The sequence below is a fragment of the Uloborus diversus genome, chromosome 7 (genome assembly GCF_026930045.1).
Source record: "Uloborus diversus isolate 005 chromosome 7, Udiv.v.3.1, whole genome shotgun sequence".
Classification (NCBI taxonomy): Eukaryota; Metazoa; Arthropoda; class Arachnida; order Araneae; family Uloboridae; genus Uloborus; species Uloborus diversus.
The window spans coordinates 40,206,911-40,226,657 of NC_072737.1; the positions used below are offsets into that span (position 1 = coordinate 40,206,911).

General features: G+C 32.8%; 1 protein-coding gene across 1 annotated transcript in view; it reads right to left on the minus strand.

The window, feature by feature from the left end:
- Positions 1 to 11,766: 11,766 nt before the first annotated feature.
- The window catches only part of LOC129225902 (protein numb-like), a 57,320-nt gene continuing 49,339 nt past the window's right edge, over positions 11,767 to 19,747 (minus strand). The window contains 1 exon segment of the mRNA XM_054860434.1: positions 11,767 to 13,680. Coding sequence (XP_054716409.1) covers positions 13,208 to 13,680 — 473 coding nt within the window. The 3' untranslated portion in view covers positions 11,767 to 13,207.

The window sequence follows — 19,747 nt, forward strand, 5'->3', positions numbered from 1 at the left end:
TGCCCTTTCGGGCTGTTGTGCCTCAGGGTTTTATGTTATTTTTATTAGTTGTTCTCTCTTTCAATTTTGAAATTTTCATACTTTGTGTACATTTTAATCAAAATAGATGAATTTTTCAGTATTGTTTTTTCCTCGAGCTTATTAATATTTATTTCATACATTGTTTTTTCTCCATTGAAAATTTGAGCTTTATTTTTAACCAGCTTATCTCCAGGAGTTGCCCAGGTATTTATGATTATCACCTGTCTCACAGACAATTTAAAATATGAATTATCTCTACATAAAAGGGAGAAAATAGCATCCCCTCCTCACCTTCTATGTATAAACATACAGCAGCATTTTAATTTATTATTCATTTTCCTTACTAGTGTTGTTGCACGGTTCTTTGATAGCCTGATACAACTAGAGTTTAACCTGTTGGAATGGTATAAGAAGAAATATTCCAAATGTTCTAACTGGGGCACAAACTTAGAAAAAATGTCATCCGGTGTATTTTTCTCATGTGGTATAAATTTTAGGAACAAAACTGAAATTCGTTTACATAGAAAAGAACAATTTTGGTTCTAAATTAAATTTAGAATGCCATAAAACTTTTATTTCACCCCCCCCCCCCCCCCCGCCCCACACCTCCCCATGTGAATTCATTGTCCTACATAAACTAAATGTAACATGTACACGAAAAATCCATATACTTCATTTTTGTGTGTATGATTGTGATGATTGAGAAAAAAGTTTTTCTTGCTAAATTATTGAACAATAAATGCTATTAGAAACACTGCAACTTAATGAACTCTGCCTTGCTTAAGTGTTTCATTTTCACACTAAATTCTTATTTTGAGCTTTAAAGCAGGTATATTTTTTAATTTAGAGCCTTATTTATATTGTCTTTCACACGTTTTGCCTTTGTTTACAATTTGATTTTGAGTACTTTTATTCAATGTTTTTAGTTACTTTTTGTTTCAATTACAAGACTTCACAAATTAATTAATGTGCCATAGTTTATGCCTTTTAGTGTTTTTTCATACTTTACATAGTACAAAAGCCAAAAAGAAGGTTAATTTTACATTTTATATTCCTTAAAACATTGACTTGTTATGATTTTTTTTTTTAACTATTGAGGAAGTGATTGAGCATGTTTATTTTGGTTTGTTAAATGATATCAAGTATTAGGTATTGACTTCTTGGTATGTTTAAAAATTGTTTTCTTGATTTGTGTGCATAAATATGTAAATATTGTAGTAATATAAAGTATGTGTTTGTCGATAGCGAAAAAATCATTCTTTGCAAAAATATTATACAAACAAATTTTTGTACATTTTTCCACAATTTGTATTATTTGATAATACGAAAGCCACTGTAGATATATATATAAAACTAGTCTAGACATAGGAGCACATTCTTTGACTCCTTCAGATGCCTAAAATACTCATTCCATTATTGTACATTGTAAATAGCAATTAAATTTGTACTCAACTCCTTTTCTAAGTTAAATATAAATAAGAAAATGTATATGTGTATAAGAGTTACTGTACTACCAATTTCACTAGTTACTTAACTATTTTGGAACAAATTTTCAGATATCTCAAAACTGGAAAATTTCCGAAACACTTCATTATTTTTAGGTATTGTTACTTCATTGTGTTAATTAATAAATAAATGCAAATTGTATGCTGCAGTAAATAGAAAATGTTTTATAATATATATATATATGAAAAAAAATTAGACAAAACATGTCTATCAATAAATAGCTTATATTTTCAGTGTGTGGTTTTATTTTGAAATCTTCATTGAATATGGTACCTAAAATCATGAGCTTGCTTATAATTGTTCAATTCGTTAAAAATTATTATTGTTTACCGCTTATTTGTTGTTGTTGCTAATCCTCACTGATCTGAAATCAAATCTGGTCCACGTGAGTTCATTCGCCATCTATCTCTCTCTCCAACATAAGACCAGGTCTGTTCAGTATGTCCTCATGCGACAAGGCAACACAACAGAGGAAGTGCTCCGCAGTGGCGTTGCGTTCATTCATGGCCGCACTTAATTCTTATAGGCCATGACAATCCCTGAAACTTTTGGCAACAAAGAGGACACTACAGGCAATCACTGTTTTCCATTACGTTGCCTTTGATAGGTGGATGCACAGGATTGGGTTAAGCGCCTCTTGCGGTCAAAATGGGCAACATACGAAGTTTCGAGGATTTCAAGAGCAAATCATAGTTGCATCAGTTTAACACAGAAAAGTCATAAGTTGTCAACGCCTGTAAAGTGTTAGTGCTATCTAGTGGGGCCATTGTTCATTGCACTTGGTACATCTCGAAAAAGTCTTAACACCATGATAGAATCTTACTGATCTAAGGTGATCAGAAGCCAGCCGAGACAAGGCTGTCTGGCCCTGCCGGCAGGGTTGGCCAGATTGGACCCAATTGGGTTGGACCCAATGGGTTTTTTTTGAAAAAACCCATTTAAAAAAACCCATTATTTTTTAAAATTTTCTGAGAAGTTTTTTAAAACAATAATTAATTTAAATACTTTCACAATTTAAACTTTTTTATTTGTTCTTCACCACAGACAATGGACATAAAAAAGGAATTTTGAACTTTAATAGTATTTCTTAACTCTTAACGGCATTAAAAAAATACTTCAAAGATTTTAAATAAATATATTTAACTTTTTCTTTAACTGGTCAATAAATAACTCAAATTTTCTGGACTAAGTCCTGTCACGTCTGATTTTCTCGATATTTGTAGATTGTACAGAAGAAACTACGCTAGCTATAAGTCTTTCATGTGAATTATTTTCTGCAAACCAACATGTCACAAATCTCAAATAAACAACGTATATGTTTTAGAAACTAACAGGTTTTTCAAACGGGCGAACAGAAAACAGAATAGGATGTACAATACTTTCATTATCTTACAAAAAGTTTAATATTTCTTACTCTGTACACAGAAATAGAAACAGTCAACATAAAGTTCAAAGAAATGTCTTGATTAAGCTGAATTCAGTAAAAAGGGATTTAAACTACTTTGATGTTCTACAGTAGTTTTGCATAACAAAATGAAATACAATAAAGTAAAATGCAAAAAAAAATGTAGTAATTAAAAACGAACAATAGATTTTATCACTCGAGAAGTAACTTTGCCCTAACTGTTGGTAATCATGGAAACTAAAAAATCTTAAACTTCACCATTTTTGGGTTTCGTTGTCTTTTTTACTTTTCTTCAGAAAACGCTGAATTTTCCAGTATTTTTACCCCAAGGCAATTTTTGTGCTTTGTCCATATACTTACACTACAATATGCTACAAGCACCCCCCATTTTCCCTAAAAAAAGACCAAAAAAAAACCACATTTCTTTTAAAAAACCCAGCTTTAGTTGGGTTTTTTTGGGTTTTATTTAAAAAAAACCAATAAACCCTGGGTCCATGGGCTTTTTTAAAAAAACCCGGGTTTTTGCCAACTCTGCCTGCCGGTCCCATCTGAAGCCTACAGCTCTACCTGGGCCAGAGGCACAACACCAAGAATGGGATGGCGGATACTTATTTGTGCACTTTGCCAGTGGTTCTTAAATATGAAGCTGCAGTGCAATTCCAGATCTAACCAGCAAGTTGCATCTTTTAAAAAGGTTGGTCTTTACTTTTCTGTTTAAACATCACATTTCTGTTTAGAAGATAACTACAAATGCTTCATGGAAAAGCGCAAAAGTCGTATCAGGGTCATTTCACAGTATTTTGGACAACTGTTGAGTCCGTAATATGACACTTTTATTGCCATAGCTATTTAACTTACTGTTTTATTAGCACAATATTTTAATTTGAGTTTGTGTGTTGGGGGGACAAACTCAAAATAAAATAATGTGCTAATCAAACAATAAATTAAACAGATGTGACAAAAATAGTTATGTTATGGACTCTACATAGTTGCCCAAAATACTCTGAAATGATCCCTCTGCACTTTTTTTTTTCAAAATTGAGCTGTCACCTGGTGTTAAAACGTTTACGTTTTATCTAACTACGTTTTACGTTCTTTCGCATATAGAAAATATTTTGAAAAATTTCTGAAAAAGTGGCATTTGTGTCAAATATATGGAGTTTTAAAAGGTAAGAAAGCTATTTCTCATTTTGAGCTCAGCAGTAGATGTCACTTTTGCGCTTAGCATAGCAGTGTAAAGATGTGCTAACTGGGAAAAGAAATGATAAAAATGTGTGCAATTTGCTCTTTAACATGTCCACTGTAGCAGTTCTACATGCCAGCACAAAAACTTCCATTAATTTGTCTTTGTGCACAATTTCAAACACTCGTCAAGTTTTACTATTTATTTTGGAAACATTTCGCATGAAAATGTTTAGCATCATTTTATGGTCACCTAAAATATCTCAGTATTTGGCGATAACATCTTTTCTTGACGAAAATTAGTAATAGACAGTTTTACAAAGTAGGGAGGGGGAGCATTGCCCAAAGTATCCCAAAACAATTACCGCAAATTTGGTAACATTTTAAATTGCTCCAAAAACCCACAATAATTGAAATTTCCCAAAATAACTAAAGCAAGTACAGTGAGATTACGGGCGGCTACATTTTTTTAAACCATTTGTATTTCAATAGCCATATAGAAAAAAATTTTAGACTGTGTTCAAAAAAAAAAAAAGGAAAAGATATTAACTGATTTTCTTTTAAAATAAGTAAAATTTCATATTTTGGAAATTCTTCAAATTTTTATATGCTTAAATGTCGTTCTTTCGTTTCTAATTGAATAATATTTCTTTCTTACGAATTTCGTTACTTGATGCTATTTTGCTTTTAAGGGTAAGGAAGAAGCTCGATTTTTAAACACATCAAAGTGGTGTGTTATGAGTACTTTCAGTAGAAACAGAAAATGAATGAAAGTAGCGATTGTTTCTCAATTATTACTGACCCAGGTAACGCCGGGTATTTTTGCTAGTTAACCAATAAATAAACACTAGAAATCTTGCAGATAATCTTGATTGAAAAGCAATTCAGCATAGACCACCACTAGCAGGAGTGAAAGTTTGAGAGATTCCAAAGCTGCTTTTTAAAAAAATTAAGACTCAAAAGGATGGGCATTTAAAAGTAATAAATTATCTGTAAATGAGTTAAATTTTGGGAAGTTTAGATTAAAAAAAAAAAATTTCCTGATTATACTTAACAAAAATTCCTACCTGGTGATGAAAAATTAATTGTTAAATGCTGTCAAATCCCTACTTATGCATTCCAAGACCCCTCGCGTAAGTCGAGATTTCGCGTTGTGGAGAAGAGTATGTATATGAATTTTTTATTAACACGCCCAATTGTTTTAGACATTTTTAAACGCCTTTCAAGCTGTTTTAAACCATTTTAAATTATACATTACCGTATCTTATATAAAAAGTGGAATTTTTACTTCATTAAAAAATAAATGCATTATTTGACACAAAATATTGATACAATGCACAAAATCAATGATAACGTTGCACTATAATAGTACTGTGCTACAGATGTAATAGTTATATCTTAATATATAAAAATCTTTTGGCGGACGGACATTTGTCACCATAAGGCTTTTAAACGGCTGGACCCATGTTGTAAAATATTTTTGTGTGTAACTAAACTGGCGAGCATGATTTCGAAGCCTGATGGATCGAATCCGAAACATTTTTGTAATTAATTAATTAATTTAAACATTGGATGGTTATATCTCACAAATTATTCATATTTATTTTAACCTATTATTGAGCGAGAACTGAAATAAATATTTAACCCGTTGCCAAGGGACAATAAGAAAGCCAGCTCTGCTTTTTGTAATGAAATTTCCTACTGTGATTTGTCAATTGAGAATAGATAAAACGTCGAGAGAGAGAGTGAAGCCTTCATTTCTTGAACGCAACCTTTTTAGGTCAGGTTATATATTTTACAGTAAAGTACAGTGGACTCTCTCTTTCTGAACACTCCCTAATGTGAACCCCCCCCCCCCCTATATTCTGAGTACATTTTGATGGTCAGGGCAGAACTCCATGGACTTAACATAGGCTGACCTCTCTGTACTCTGAATACCCTATAATATGAGCACCCCAGTATAATGAACGCTATTTTTAACCCCCTTCAATTTTTTTCCTCTCTATAAACTAACCATGTTCACAATCAGTACTCAAGAATTTCCAGGAAAGCTTGAAATATTCAATTTTATCACAATGATGGAAGGGGGGATTAAGGGGAAGATGGAGAGAGGAAGAAGAAAAAATTTTTTTTGGATATTACTGCATCACATAAAATCATTCAGCTGAGCAATATGAGCCTGATGTTTCTGCCACTAAACAATATTTCAAGAATCCAACTATTGTATCAAGTAGTATTCAAGACTTAAAGTACAAGCAAAATGCAGCTGAGAATCAGCCGAAAACATTTTCACTTGGATGATAGCATGTATCTTGCATGAGAATACCCATTGCAAAAACAGATTAAAAATTACTCTTTTCTTCTCTCCATGCATTGTACCAATAGCTGCATTGTATTATTTCATTTTTTGAATGTTATGTGAACCTTATTTTAATTAAAAAAATTAAAAAATAAATGCAAGGTGCAACATTGAGTTGAATTAGACATTGCACTAGCCACCAATCCAAAATTCAGCATCTTACTCAGTAACTGGTATAGCTCCACTACGCAAGATACCATTATCAAGTCTCCCTGTATAATGTACACCCTCAATAATCTGAACACTTTCGGTCCCGTGGGTGTTCACAATAGAGAGAGTTCACTGTACTGGAAGAAATCAAGTTTCTTTCACTAGGTTCACGCAAAACGTTTCTTCTGTCCTTGTAATTGAACCATGTGACGGAATCGGTGCTTCTGGTTTTCCTAACGAAATGATCAGAAAGTACCGTACCTAGCAACATTTGTTTATCAGCTCCTCATTTATTTACATTTCAAATCTACTGTAATTTATTGTATTTTTAGTTTATCTGGCAAAATATTTCAAATTGCAAAGAATTGTTTTTGGTTTTTAAAGAGTGTTTAGTCATTTTAGTTGTAGAATGTGTTTATTTTACATCGGGAGGGGGGGGGGGTGATTTTCGCTTATTCACAGAACAGTTTTTACCTTTATCGTTTTTTTTTAAACGATATCCTTCGATTGTTTTATTCTTTTTCATATGGGAGATGTTGCAGCGGGATTTCCCGTTTGTTCTAGATGGGTTGTTAGTTTTTTACACTTAATATCTGAGGACGATTTTTATTCTTTGAGTATGGTGGAAAGGAACAAACTATACAATCTATGAAGATCTTTCAAAAGTATGCGAGAAAAATAGTTAGTAAAACAACTGATCAGCGGGCATTAGATAAATCAAGTTGTAATAAATATACGCATTCTGACACCAAGCAGCTTAAAGCAATTTCTTTTTTCGTATTCTTTTCAACAAAACGGTTCTAACACTTGATGGTTTATTGAAATTTTTAATCTTTTCAATTTACAAAGTTTGAACAGAACAACGTCTGTCGGGTCCTCTAGTTTATAACTAAAAAATTGAAGATTATGATTTAAAGTGCACAATTAGATCGTTATTCTAATATATAACACCCCTGTGTCAAGGTTTCTATAATCCACAAACAGGAGTAGCTTGCAATTCCATAGTGTTTGCACTTTGCTTAGACACTACTCTGCGAGCTTTATATTAAAACTATAAAAGTTCTGAAGTTTTATGGAATGCTTTTTCGTGACTTTCAACTGTACGTATGGAAGATTCACTCATACCAAATTGTCGTGCTTCTTTTGATCCACTTTTTTTCCAAGCGTATTGGATCTTTACCTTTTCTAAAATTGCCTCAATTTTTCGCTTTTTCTTTCCATCTTAACAAACTTTAGATGAAACAGCGTGAATAGGTGCCACAGTATTTCATCACCTTTCATATTTAGAATTTGAAAAAAATCAAATGAAAAATATTTGAGCGGTTATTTTTATGCGAAATAATGCGATGTTTCGACTCCTGTGGTATGGGAACTTGCGGAGTCAGTGATGCTTAAAGAATGCAAGTTCATTCAGGAAACCAATATTTAGTAGTTGACACTTAGGACCACGATTCCTTTCCAAATATTTTCGTGTTGCGATCGAGGAATTCACATAAGCTCTAAATGTTTAAAAAATCGTAATTCTTCACTGTGTTTGTTCATATTTTCTGTTTTTGAACACTTTAGAAGCTATGAGTTAAATTTATCAATTTTTTAAGAACATTAATTAACTTAAAAAATGTTTAAGTATTCAATCCTTTTATTTAAACTAAATTTGGGACACACATCCCTTTCTATTCAAAATTTGCCTTGAGCTTGAGAATTTTTGCAATTTCAACCCCTGACCACTAGTGTCAAATGCTGCTATTGTCACACCATCATTGATTTGTTTTGGTATGAAAAGCATGTTTTTTATGTAGCAAGGAAAATTGCACTTAAAAAAATGGGTTTTATTCATCAGTGGACAATTTTAACATAACAAGCTAGTTTCTAAATGTATACAGAAACCATGATGCCTATTGCTAACACATTTGATATGGCTTTTAGATTTTGCTAGTATGTACACTAAATCTTACAAAGACATCTACTCTTACATAACTTATTAAGACATCAATGCTATTTTCCTATTAGTCAGTGAGCAATTAAAATAATGTCAAACAAGAATATTAAACAACTGTTTGTACATAAATCGTTGCATTTTCAGCTATACACATGTCCTATATTACATATCTTTTTACAATAACAATTTTACAAGCAATCTTATGGGGCACAGATATTCAAAAAGTTATACTCGATGTCATTAGCTTCATGAAAACAAATTCAATTAATGCCAGTTCATACAGGCACTAAATGGAATGATAAAGGAATAATTAGAGCAATGAAATATGAAAATGGGGGAAATCCATTGAATGATAATGAACAAATAGTCTGTTGCGCTTTTAGAAATAACAATTAGCATTTTAAAAAGCTATAATGTACTTGACACACATTACAAATTAGGTTATCATGCATAAAAATAGAAAACAATTTTCCTCACACCTTTTCCATACTTTTTGCACATGAAACTTATCAACATAAAAATAGATTCAACAAATATAAAATCCGTATAAGCAGCGGAATGTATAGTTAACAGACATATAATCTAATATAATACATTTTGACTATCCTTCAGGAGTTAATATGGTTAGTATCAATAGTCTAATATTACGGCGCAGCCTGCAAATAAATATGTAATAAAGTAGAGTCCCAATTACGGCATCTAGCCTCATTTGAAGGGTTTTTTTTTTTTGTTTCTATCCAGTGCACTGAGATTTTAAAAATAAAAAAAGAAGGCAATCACAAATTTGCTACAGAATCTAACTTTGTGATTTTCTGAAGAAAACCACAAAGTTCATGAGAACCCTGAAAAAGCATTTTATGTCGACACAGGGTTATAAAAGTTTAGCAATAACTAGAATTATCATCAAATAATTTTGATTGATGAAATCAAGTATATGAACTAAGTACGAATTATATTTTGATAACCTTTCTCCTCATTGTAAAAACAAACACATCCAATTTTGATTACACAGAGCAGTCATGAAAGTGTTATGAACTGGCTTTCCCGTCAATTCAAAAAATGATTTAATGTAGAGAAATGTTGTTGCAGGGCGGTTTGTCGCATTTTTCTTCTTTAAACATTTTTGCTTTGCTACATTTTGTTTATTGGTAACAAGCTGGTCAAATTTGTTTGGTCACTTTGGGATTCTATTCTACCACAAACAACACATTTTTCAACTGAGTCTGTTGTTTAATATTACATACAAGAACAAACAATCGCAATGAATTCATTAAAAAGTTTCCTGATATTACATGTTAGTTTAAAATAAAAGTGAAAGGACTACGTTTTCTACAATACACAAAACTAAAACTACAAGGAAAAGGAAAATGAGTTAATTTTTTATTCAACCTTTTTCAACTCACGAACTAGCAAAAGCTTTTGAAAACATTTTGCAGACCGGTAAGGTCCTTGCCTACTTTTTTCCATTTTTTTTTTCTAATTTTTATTTTGTTTAATTTTTTTCAAAAAAAAAAAAAAAAAGACAAGCTTGGAGACCATTAAAAGTTTAATAAATCTTTTCATCCGGAGATGTCCCCCCCCCCCTTCAATTTTATAATGTGATGATAGTAAATAAGTAAATAGAACTTTAGTTGGTTTTACAGAACTGCCCACAAAAATATTTAAAAGGTAAGTAGTTATTTATGAACATTTGCAAAAAATCATAGAAAATAACTAAAATTGTAAAATTCTTGTAAAGAATATATAAATTTTTTTTTAGCAAAGTATACTTTTTTAATGTGGACAAGAAAAAGTTCTGACCAGTGAATTTTTTTCAGCGGACCGGTAGTCCGGCTAAACCACAGGTTGAGAATCGCTGCTTCAGATTATTTAAAACTCCCAAAGAAAGAAATCTTTTTACAAATATAAAATTGTTCAACAAAACCACTTAAAAACCTGCAGAACACTATCCATTATATATTTAAAGCAACATGACACTGCAAGAAAAAGTACTGTTTAGAATTAGATAATTATTGTATTGTGATAACTAAGAAATAAAACATTTCCAAGCAGAATTTAAATTTTCCTTTTTTTCAACCCATAAAACAAGTATGCTGTAAAAAGGCACAGTGATATATGGTTGATATACCTTTAAAAAATATAATAATAATATTGGTTAAGTGAAACTGACATATATGCAAGACTAATTTGAAATAATATTGTATTAATGGTAAAACGTGTCTACTACGTCAAGTTATACTTGTCTACTACGTCATATTCCCATTTGAACTATATCAGAGTTTCCCAAACTGTGGTCCGCAGACCCCCAGGGGTCCACAAGTTTATGCTAGGGGGTCGGCATTGCTACCCAACTTAAATGATAAATATAATAGAACAAGTAATGATATTTCAATTTAGAAAAAAAAAAAAGGTTCTTGCTTAAGTACATGCAGGTGATGCAGCATTTCCCTCTCCCCCTCGGAAATAAATACACTACACATTATTATTATTTTTTTGTGTACATGACAAAGTTCATATTGTTTCAAAACTATATTACCATAAGTAACCGTAAGTAAGAACCATAAGTAAAATGCAAACATTGAGGCACTTATTTACAGCTGGGATATTATACTTTAAACAATACTTTTGCTCAAAATTTAAGACTAAATTTAGTAGTCAACATTCAAAATTTCAAACAAAGGCTGAAACAGATCAAATGCTGTAGTTTGCAGTCGATTTTTATAGAGTATCACTGTTTTATAAATTTGTTGCATAATATTCTTGCGTATATTCAGCAAAATCATTTGAAGTGAAAGTAAACATTTAACGTTAGATTTCCATACAGTCGCCAAGTTTTTGGCAATCATCCTTTCATTCTAGCCAAATGGTCAAGCTCTAAAATATTTGGTGCTCAGAATAAATTGAGATTATTAGCCTACTTCATACAATATTGAACTCGCACCTGCTGGACTCTGTTGATGTAGTTAGTATGTGGTGAATTGATGAACAAAAGCGGTGAGAAAGGATGTAGCACTGGCGCAAGTGGAATTAGTGAAAAATATACAGAACAATGAATAAATAAATTTTAGGAAAAAAAAGGTTTAAAACATATAAGAAAAAAAAATAGATTTAACTGCGTCAAATCATTTTTCTTTGCATGCGCAAGGAGGGGGGGGGGGGGGGGTCCGCAAAGTTTGTAATTTTTGCGGAAGGGGTCCGCGAGGTCTGAAGTTTGGAAACCTCTGAACTACATTAAAACTAAACTGAATTTTTTGAATGCAAAAGCATAATAATTATGTATAAATTTTACAAATATTAAACAACATTTCTGACATAAGTACATATTAACATTCTGAAATTTATAGTACAATCAAAAAGGCATTGCTACATTTCATATGTTTAATAATTACAGTACCAAGCAACAATGTTTTTCATTTAGAAAAATATAAGACAGATACAGAGATATTCTCATTTTTAGTTTGCATGAAATATGTACAGTTTGTTTCTTTTCGCTAAAAATTGTAGCATAAAAATAGATTAAACTTTCTTCTTTTTCTTTTAAAGCAAGAACAGAATTTCAGAAGTGCAGCCACACTGGATGTGCCACAATTATATGTAATATTAACGCTATTCTACAATGCTAAATGAACCTAGATTTTAAACTAACTTTCAATTCTACAAGGAACAAATAATCTCGATTTTTTTTAGCATTTATAGACATATTTTGAAACTTTTGCATTTTATAGATGCTGAAATTTATAATAAATATCAGTAAAAACACAGTTCTCAGCAGTATTTTTAAAACATTCTAAGTTAAAGTGAAATTATGACAGCAACAGATATTTAGCTCCAAAAATGCTAGATTAAATAAAATTTTCTGAAAACAGTACATTACATACACACATAAATCACGACTAAGTAAAAGGAATGAATGTTCGATGCAGCATGAGTATTTGATGTGATCTTACACAAACATAGCAATGCCCTACACGCACATAAGGGTATTTACAACTTTAAAGAGGAAACAGATAGGGGAATGTGGGGCAAAGTAAAATAGCGAGACAAAGTGAAATATTTGTTCGTTGATTCACTTCTTTTCTTATTCATTCTCTATTTTATTAACTGACATGTATACATTCATTCATCTATTTACTCATTTATTTGATCAAAAAAATCTTTAATAACTGTATAGAAAACATTTCATTTGAAAAATATTTTATTTTTCACTTTGCCCCATGAGAAAAAGTGAAAAAAATTCCACTTTTTTTTTGGAAGTACAAATTTACTGCCCTCCCCCCCCAAAAAAAATTGTTCCAATGCAAATTTTATAATAAAATATATTGTTCTTTCTTTATGCACTATAATTTTCAGAACGAATTTCCAGCTTTTTCATTTTGAAAAACTTAAGTTACCTTAATTATTTCACTTTGCCCTACATTCCCCTATTATTTAAAACGTTTTAGCGTTTTAGAAAGTTTTTATTTCTTTTGATGCATTTTCAAATCAAAAATACTGCTGAGGACACAAACCTGAACACAAAAATAAAAATTTTTTATTCGAGTAACATTGTTAGAGCAGAGTAAGTTAAACTAAACAACCATTTAAATGGAACAACACCTCTTCAACAATGCATGAAACACATAAATGCATTTGTTATTGCATCATCTCACATATGAACCTCAAAGGCCTTCACAGAATTTTCAACAAAAGGGTTTGTGCTGCTCTTGCGATTCTTGTCTATTTCGACCCATTCCACATTGAAGGGGTCGACGTACGGATTAACCGGCTTCTGCGATTCCTTTTCAGTCCTTTGAATGTCAACTAAATTGCTACCACTATCACCGGCTACCATGGGAGGTTGTTTCCAGTTGACTTGAGTTAGAAAGTTTTCACCAGAGCCCAGGGAGTTGCTACGTAGATGTGCGAAGTTTGGGCTGGCACGTCGAATAGGGGGCTGAATAGTTTTGGGAGACGGAGGCTTTGCAATGGTAGAAGTAATTCCTATTCCAGTGTGGGCGAGAGGTACGTTCATTACAGGAGCAGTGGAATTGGGCATTGGTAACTTAATTGCTTTTTCTAGAGAATTCTTACGGACTATACTTGTGCTACTCGCTAACCATTCTTCTGCTCGAGAAGATCCTAAAAGAGAAAATTTGCGTTAAAAAACAACTCGCAAAAATACTTTTCATGAAAAAAAAACTGGATGGAAAATTTTTCAAATTTAAGATATGAAATAGACTTATAAATTTTGTTCCATGTTCGTTATGTATGTTCTGTTTATGCTTTTCCCTCTCATGCTCTGAGGGGGTTTATGTATGCTTATTTTATGGTTTATGTTGGGAATTCCAAATAATATTATTAACAATTCACATTTATTTTGATATATTTGGCATTAATTAAATCCCCATTTTCTTTTATCTTGCAAAGTCACAAATGCTAATTTCAATGAATGTAACGTATTTCCCGATCTTAGACACGTGCGTGCCTTGCGTCATGAAATGACGAAATTCCTTATCTATTTGATTGGCCGCCGTTCTAACATCGGGAAATGCGCATTTCACATGCAAACGACTCTGGCTGACTATATATGTTGCTTCTGCAGCTCAGTTGCTCTCTCTCTTCTAAGGCGCCATATTTTAGTTTCATAGTCAGCCAAGTCGGCTACTTGCCGTCATGCTCTCGATAAGGCATTTTATAACTGTAAACATTATCTGCAAACCTAAAGTTTAAATAATTGAAACTTTGATTGCTTAAATGATTCTTCATTTGTCATAATGCAAATTTACAAATAATGGTTTTGCCTGTTTTACTAAACTATATATGCTTTGAGAGAACTTATTTTTGCAATATCATATTTCATATGTAAATATCTCGCCTAGGATACCACTGTATCATATCACCAAGGAGGAAATAAAGACCTAATTTCAAATACAGGTATTGATTTCTGAAAAAGACTCCAGTAACAGTCTGCAACTAAAAATGTACTAATTAAATTAGTCATCGGTGCGATAACTTCATTGACAAAACCTCATCGCACAACCAGTGATTCTTAAATTTTTTTTCTCAGTGTACCCTTAGCCGAGTTTTTAATTTTTTTGAGTCTCCCTAGCAAGGACTGGTTTGAAGGACAGATTCAGAAATGTTTCAAGGCAGTGGTTGATTTTTTAACTTACCTCTTACTATGTATCTGATTTATACATATTTGGGGGTGGGGGTTGGCACTTAGGCTACCCAGCATTTTTATCCAAAGCGAATAAAATGTAGAATTTTAGACAAAGAGATCTTAAAACCTATTTCTTGTGCTTTAGAACTTCAAATTCGTGTAATTCTGCTCGAGTACTTCCAAACCCCCTCTTCCTAACATCATTAAAAGTAAACTAAAATTGTACTTTTTGGATCTTCAGTTGCAAAAAATTACTGGAGAAAAGTCATTGAACTCATTCTGCCCCTAACACTACCTGAAATGTCTACAATGGCGTCTTTAAGACTTAAATTTTGCAAACTGCCTTAGAGAAAGCTCCCTATCATCGCTAAAGATAGTCTAAAATTGGCCTTTTTGAAACTTCAATCCAGAAAGTCTCTGGAGGGCGGAGATTTGGATCTCCATTCCTTTCCTTAACATCATTAGAAATGGCCTAAATTTGCGTTTTAGGATTTCAATTCAGAAATTTTGCCAGTACTAAGTCCCCCAAAGGAGGGGGGGATCGCCCTTCCCTTGTATCTGTCCTTGACTAGTTCAGAAATGTGATATAGGGTTGGACAATGCACTGCCAAACCCTGGTGTACATCCCACTTCATTAAATCAGTTTAGAATTCTTCTAAACTGATGCATCAATACCGCCCCAACTAAAAAAACAAAGCTCTGGTGTCTCTTGATCATAATTCACTTAAACAGCGGAAAATACATCACAAATAATTTTCATATTTGAAAACTTTCAGCAAAAGTTATCTTTGTTCTCAAGTGTTAAGTACACCTTCAGTGAAAACTTTAAGCTCCCATAGAAGCATCAGCAAACAAAATGTCTTCTCCCAAGACATGCAAATTCTAGCTGATAACAAAAAATATTGTGTTTTAAAAAGTTTACCACAAATCACTCTCAAGTTAAGTTTATGCAATAAAGCAGTTTTCTTTTTCTTTCCTTTTTTGTGTGTGTGTGTGTGTGTGTACGCAATTATCTTTTAAAGAGCAAAATAACAACAAAAATGCCCAACATATTTTGGGGTTACTAGGAAACTTTTTTTAAACGCAAAATTATCTGAACTTCTGGAAGCAAATAGATTTCTTGGGACTCCAAAATACATGTCTGCAATATTTATTGATATTTTGTGCTTTTAACAGTAGAAAAACTATTGATTTTGACAGTTTTTTTTTTTTTTTTTTTGCTTGCATTCCAAGGTTTTAACTTATTTTAAAAAAAATTGCCGATAGAGAAAAAAATAAAACAAACTGGACTCTTTATTTAGTTATTTTTTTAAACAGAAAGAGTTACTAGCAATTTTATTTTTGATCAAAATTATTTATCTTGTATCAGAAAAACTAGATGCACTTTTTATTTATTTTGCAAGTGGTAAACAATTTTTTAATTGAAAAGCTAAAATAGTAGCTGCCTTTGCATCAGGAGTGTACATAGGAATTTATTTTGGGAGGGGCCCAAGCCAAATATGAGAGCTTTCCAAATTTCAGTTTGAAAAGATTTAAATTCCTTATTCACAAAGAGCAGCTTTAAAATTATTTTGGGTATATTTGGGGTATTTAAACTTAATTTGTTCATTGTTCAATTTTTACCCACTGAGGTTCAAAATTTTATGTTGCAAGAAACTTTCTGTGCAGGTCTGTTCTACAATTAGCTTTCCATAAAATTGTATACTTAAATACGAGACTAAGTTGCTGAATTTAAAATATTTCTAATAGAAATCTCATTAATGGTTGAAATTTACTGAAACCAAATGCTGTACATTTAAAGAAAATGAATTTAAATAGTTTCTATATTACCAAATACAAGGTCAAGCTATTAATTTCTAGGACGGAAATAACTGTAAGAGAACGAAAAGCCGGGAGATCGCGGAAATAATTGCATACTGAAGAGCATTTTCTTCTGCATGTGCAGTGCAATTGGCGCCATTCTGAACAGTGGTGTTCTCATATGGTATACTCCACACACGCTGTATACTCTCAAATATTTTTTAGACAAATAGCGTATACCCTCAAGCTTCAAAAATTTTCATATAATGTATATGATCGCATACACATATTGTGCGTAGTGGATTACTGGGAGTATACCCTCAGAAAAACACATGGGAACATCACTGATTCTGAAGTAAGTGGTTCTTGTGGAAAGGTGCACTAAACATAGCTCTTCAATTCTTGTTGTCACTATAATGCGAAGTTTTTCACTTGCTTCCAGCGTGCGTACGGACTGCGGCCGACCTCTGTGTGGATCATCATTGACGCTTTTGCGCCCGTCCCGAAAGCGTTTAAACCATTCAAAAGTTCAAGTGAACTTGTTTCAACATTTCGTATGTTTCTGCAGCTGTTTTGCCCAATTTGAAGCAAAATTCAATGCTAATTCTTTGCTCCATTTTCACTTCGAGGACAGGAATTTGAGAGCTACGTTTTGATGCGCTTTTCCATGAGAACCACTTACTTTAGAATGATGCCAATTGCTCTGCACATGAGCAAGAAAACGCTCTTCAATATACAATCATTAGCACCATCTTCTGTGTGGCTTTTTGTTCTCCTACAATTACGAAAGTGCTGGAAATCAATAACCAAACCTTGTAGTTTATTTTACATGAGAAAAGACTATTTTGTTTTTGATAATTAGTGTTGAATGTTTAAAAGGGATAGTTGAAGTAATAAATGGCCTTTGTTAATTGAGAGAACATGGATTTGATGCTGGAAAATCAAAAATGGAATACGGGAAAGTAAGCTCACTCTGATCTAGACGTAACTTTAGGTTAATTTCCTTTTCTTTCTTTTTTTTTTTAAGCAAATAATCCACCCAATAGCATATGTCATGGAACATAGTTGCCGCATTCAATGGGGCCATGTACCAGGGCATGAATGTCACACACAGATTATTATTGAATCCCCTTTAACCCTTTCTGGCGAAGGTTATTACAATTTTTGAAACAAGAGGAAAACATGAGTGAGTCTAATGGATAATTTAGACATAGATTTTATGACCATTATTTTTTTTTCCTTGCAGTAGATGGTGTTCCCATTTATTGACACTGCCCATTAATGGCAGGAAAAAACCACATTTATGATTTCAAAAATGAATTTAAATCTTTTACAGTAATGTAATTGAACAGCAAACACCTCGGGAAAAATGAATAAAAATAGTCCACTGTTCCAGAGCAAATGAAAAAATTCTAAATTTGACAAATATTCCAATTTTTGGGTTCAAAAATTGGAGAAATTTGAATTTTTGTAATGCAGCTATCCATAATCCTTAAAGAGAACAAATACTACCGCTGCGGCAATTTTTGTGATTTTGAAGTTCTCTAAATTGGTGTCCATGGGTGCAAGTTTGGTGATGTGTTCAAGACGGAAAATGTTTCCAGCCTCCCCCCCCCCCATCATGTGTGCTTAAGGAAAAATTTATGTGTATAAATGTTGGGCATTTTAAATATGCCAGTTTTGGAATCTGTTTGATTTTAAAAATTAAGCTTTTGACTTTTATAACAACATGAACTTAGTTTAAATTGTAATATTTAAGTTTTCTGATATCGTAACTCCAAAAACGTAAAACCCGCCAATAACGAGGGGTCTGGGGGCTCTCCCCCAGATTTTTTTTTTAATTGAAATCCAAAAAACCCAATGATAGGCCATTTGGTAAAGTTCAGGGAAAAGAGGGATTCAAGGACTCTCTTAGATCAATTTTTTCAAACTGATAGTCCCAAAATCACAATATTGGGCGACCTTCAAAAGTATTAGCAAAAGGGGTGGGGGGTTGGGGCGCTCTGAACTCTCCCCGAAATTGAACATAACGACATTGTACTCCATCTTCCATAACGTTTATACGCTTTTTGACTGCATTATTGAAGGGATGAAGTTCAGGAACTCTCCTTCGGCAATATTTCGAAACTGAAGTTACAAAAACGCAATTTTAGACGATAATGGCGTTGTAAAAGCGTTCGGGGCTCCCCGCCATTAGTCTATTGCCGATCGTAAACATATTTTCTGCAGCAATAAAATCGCTTGGGACATAAGATTTTCACTTTTGCAACATAAATCAGATATGATCGGAAAGCCTACCCAAGGTAGCGCCAACAAACCAGAAAAGAAGGGGAGGGGGAAGGGTATGGGCGACTACTGGCATCATTCCCCCATACAGTCTTCATTTGAAAAAGAAGTCTTTATAAGATAGCAGGTGCTGAAATTAGCCATAAAAAACCACTTCAGTGAAGTAGATACATTTTTTAAATGAGGTACACTTTCCAGTATTCATTAATTAAAAAAAAAGCAATATGGAAACTGAATGCTCACCCCCAGGGAGGGCCCTGAATCAAATCCCTCTTAAGGCACTCAAATATGGCCTAAAGTGGCCTTTTAAATAGTTCATCTTCGAAAATTTATCGGAAGAGAACTCCCGAACCCTTCTTCTGAATTCACCACAAATATTCTAAATTTGAGTTTTAATGCTTCAGTTTCTAAATTTCTTTCTAGGAGCAATAACCCCCTTACCTACATACATGACTTATGACCGCCTAAAAGTTTTAATATTTTAATTTCGGAAACTTTTGAAAGAAGCTTCCTACTTCCTTTCCCCTTAAGTCATCCAAAGATAGCCCAAAACAGAGCTCTTAAAATTTCAGAAACGAAAATATTTCGAGCTGGGCGACGGAATACCCACCCCCACCCACTCCTCTTTGTGTTTATTAAAGGCACTGTAAGTTTGTGTTTAAGATTTATTTTTCTACTGAAAGACTTCAATTTCCAAAAAGTTCCGAGAAAGACCTCCGAATCCCCTAACTCTAAACTCACTCAACAATAGACAAAACAGCATTTTAAAATTCAGCATGGAGAAATTTTCGGGGGAGAGAGCCTCCCCCCTCCCCGAACTCCTTCCCTTAAGCTCACAAAATTTGACTTAAATTTACGGTTCCCCCTTTTAATCACCGAAATTTTAAGAATTTAAGTTCTTAACTTTATTGAGAGAAAGTCTTTGAATTCCATCCTCTTAAGTCTCTCAAAGATTAC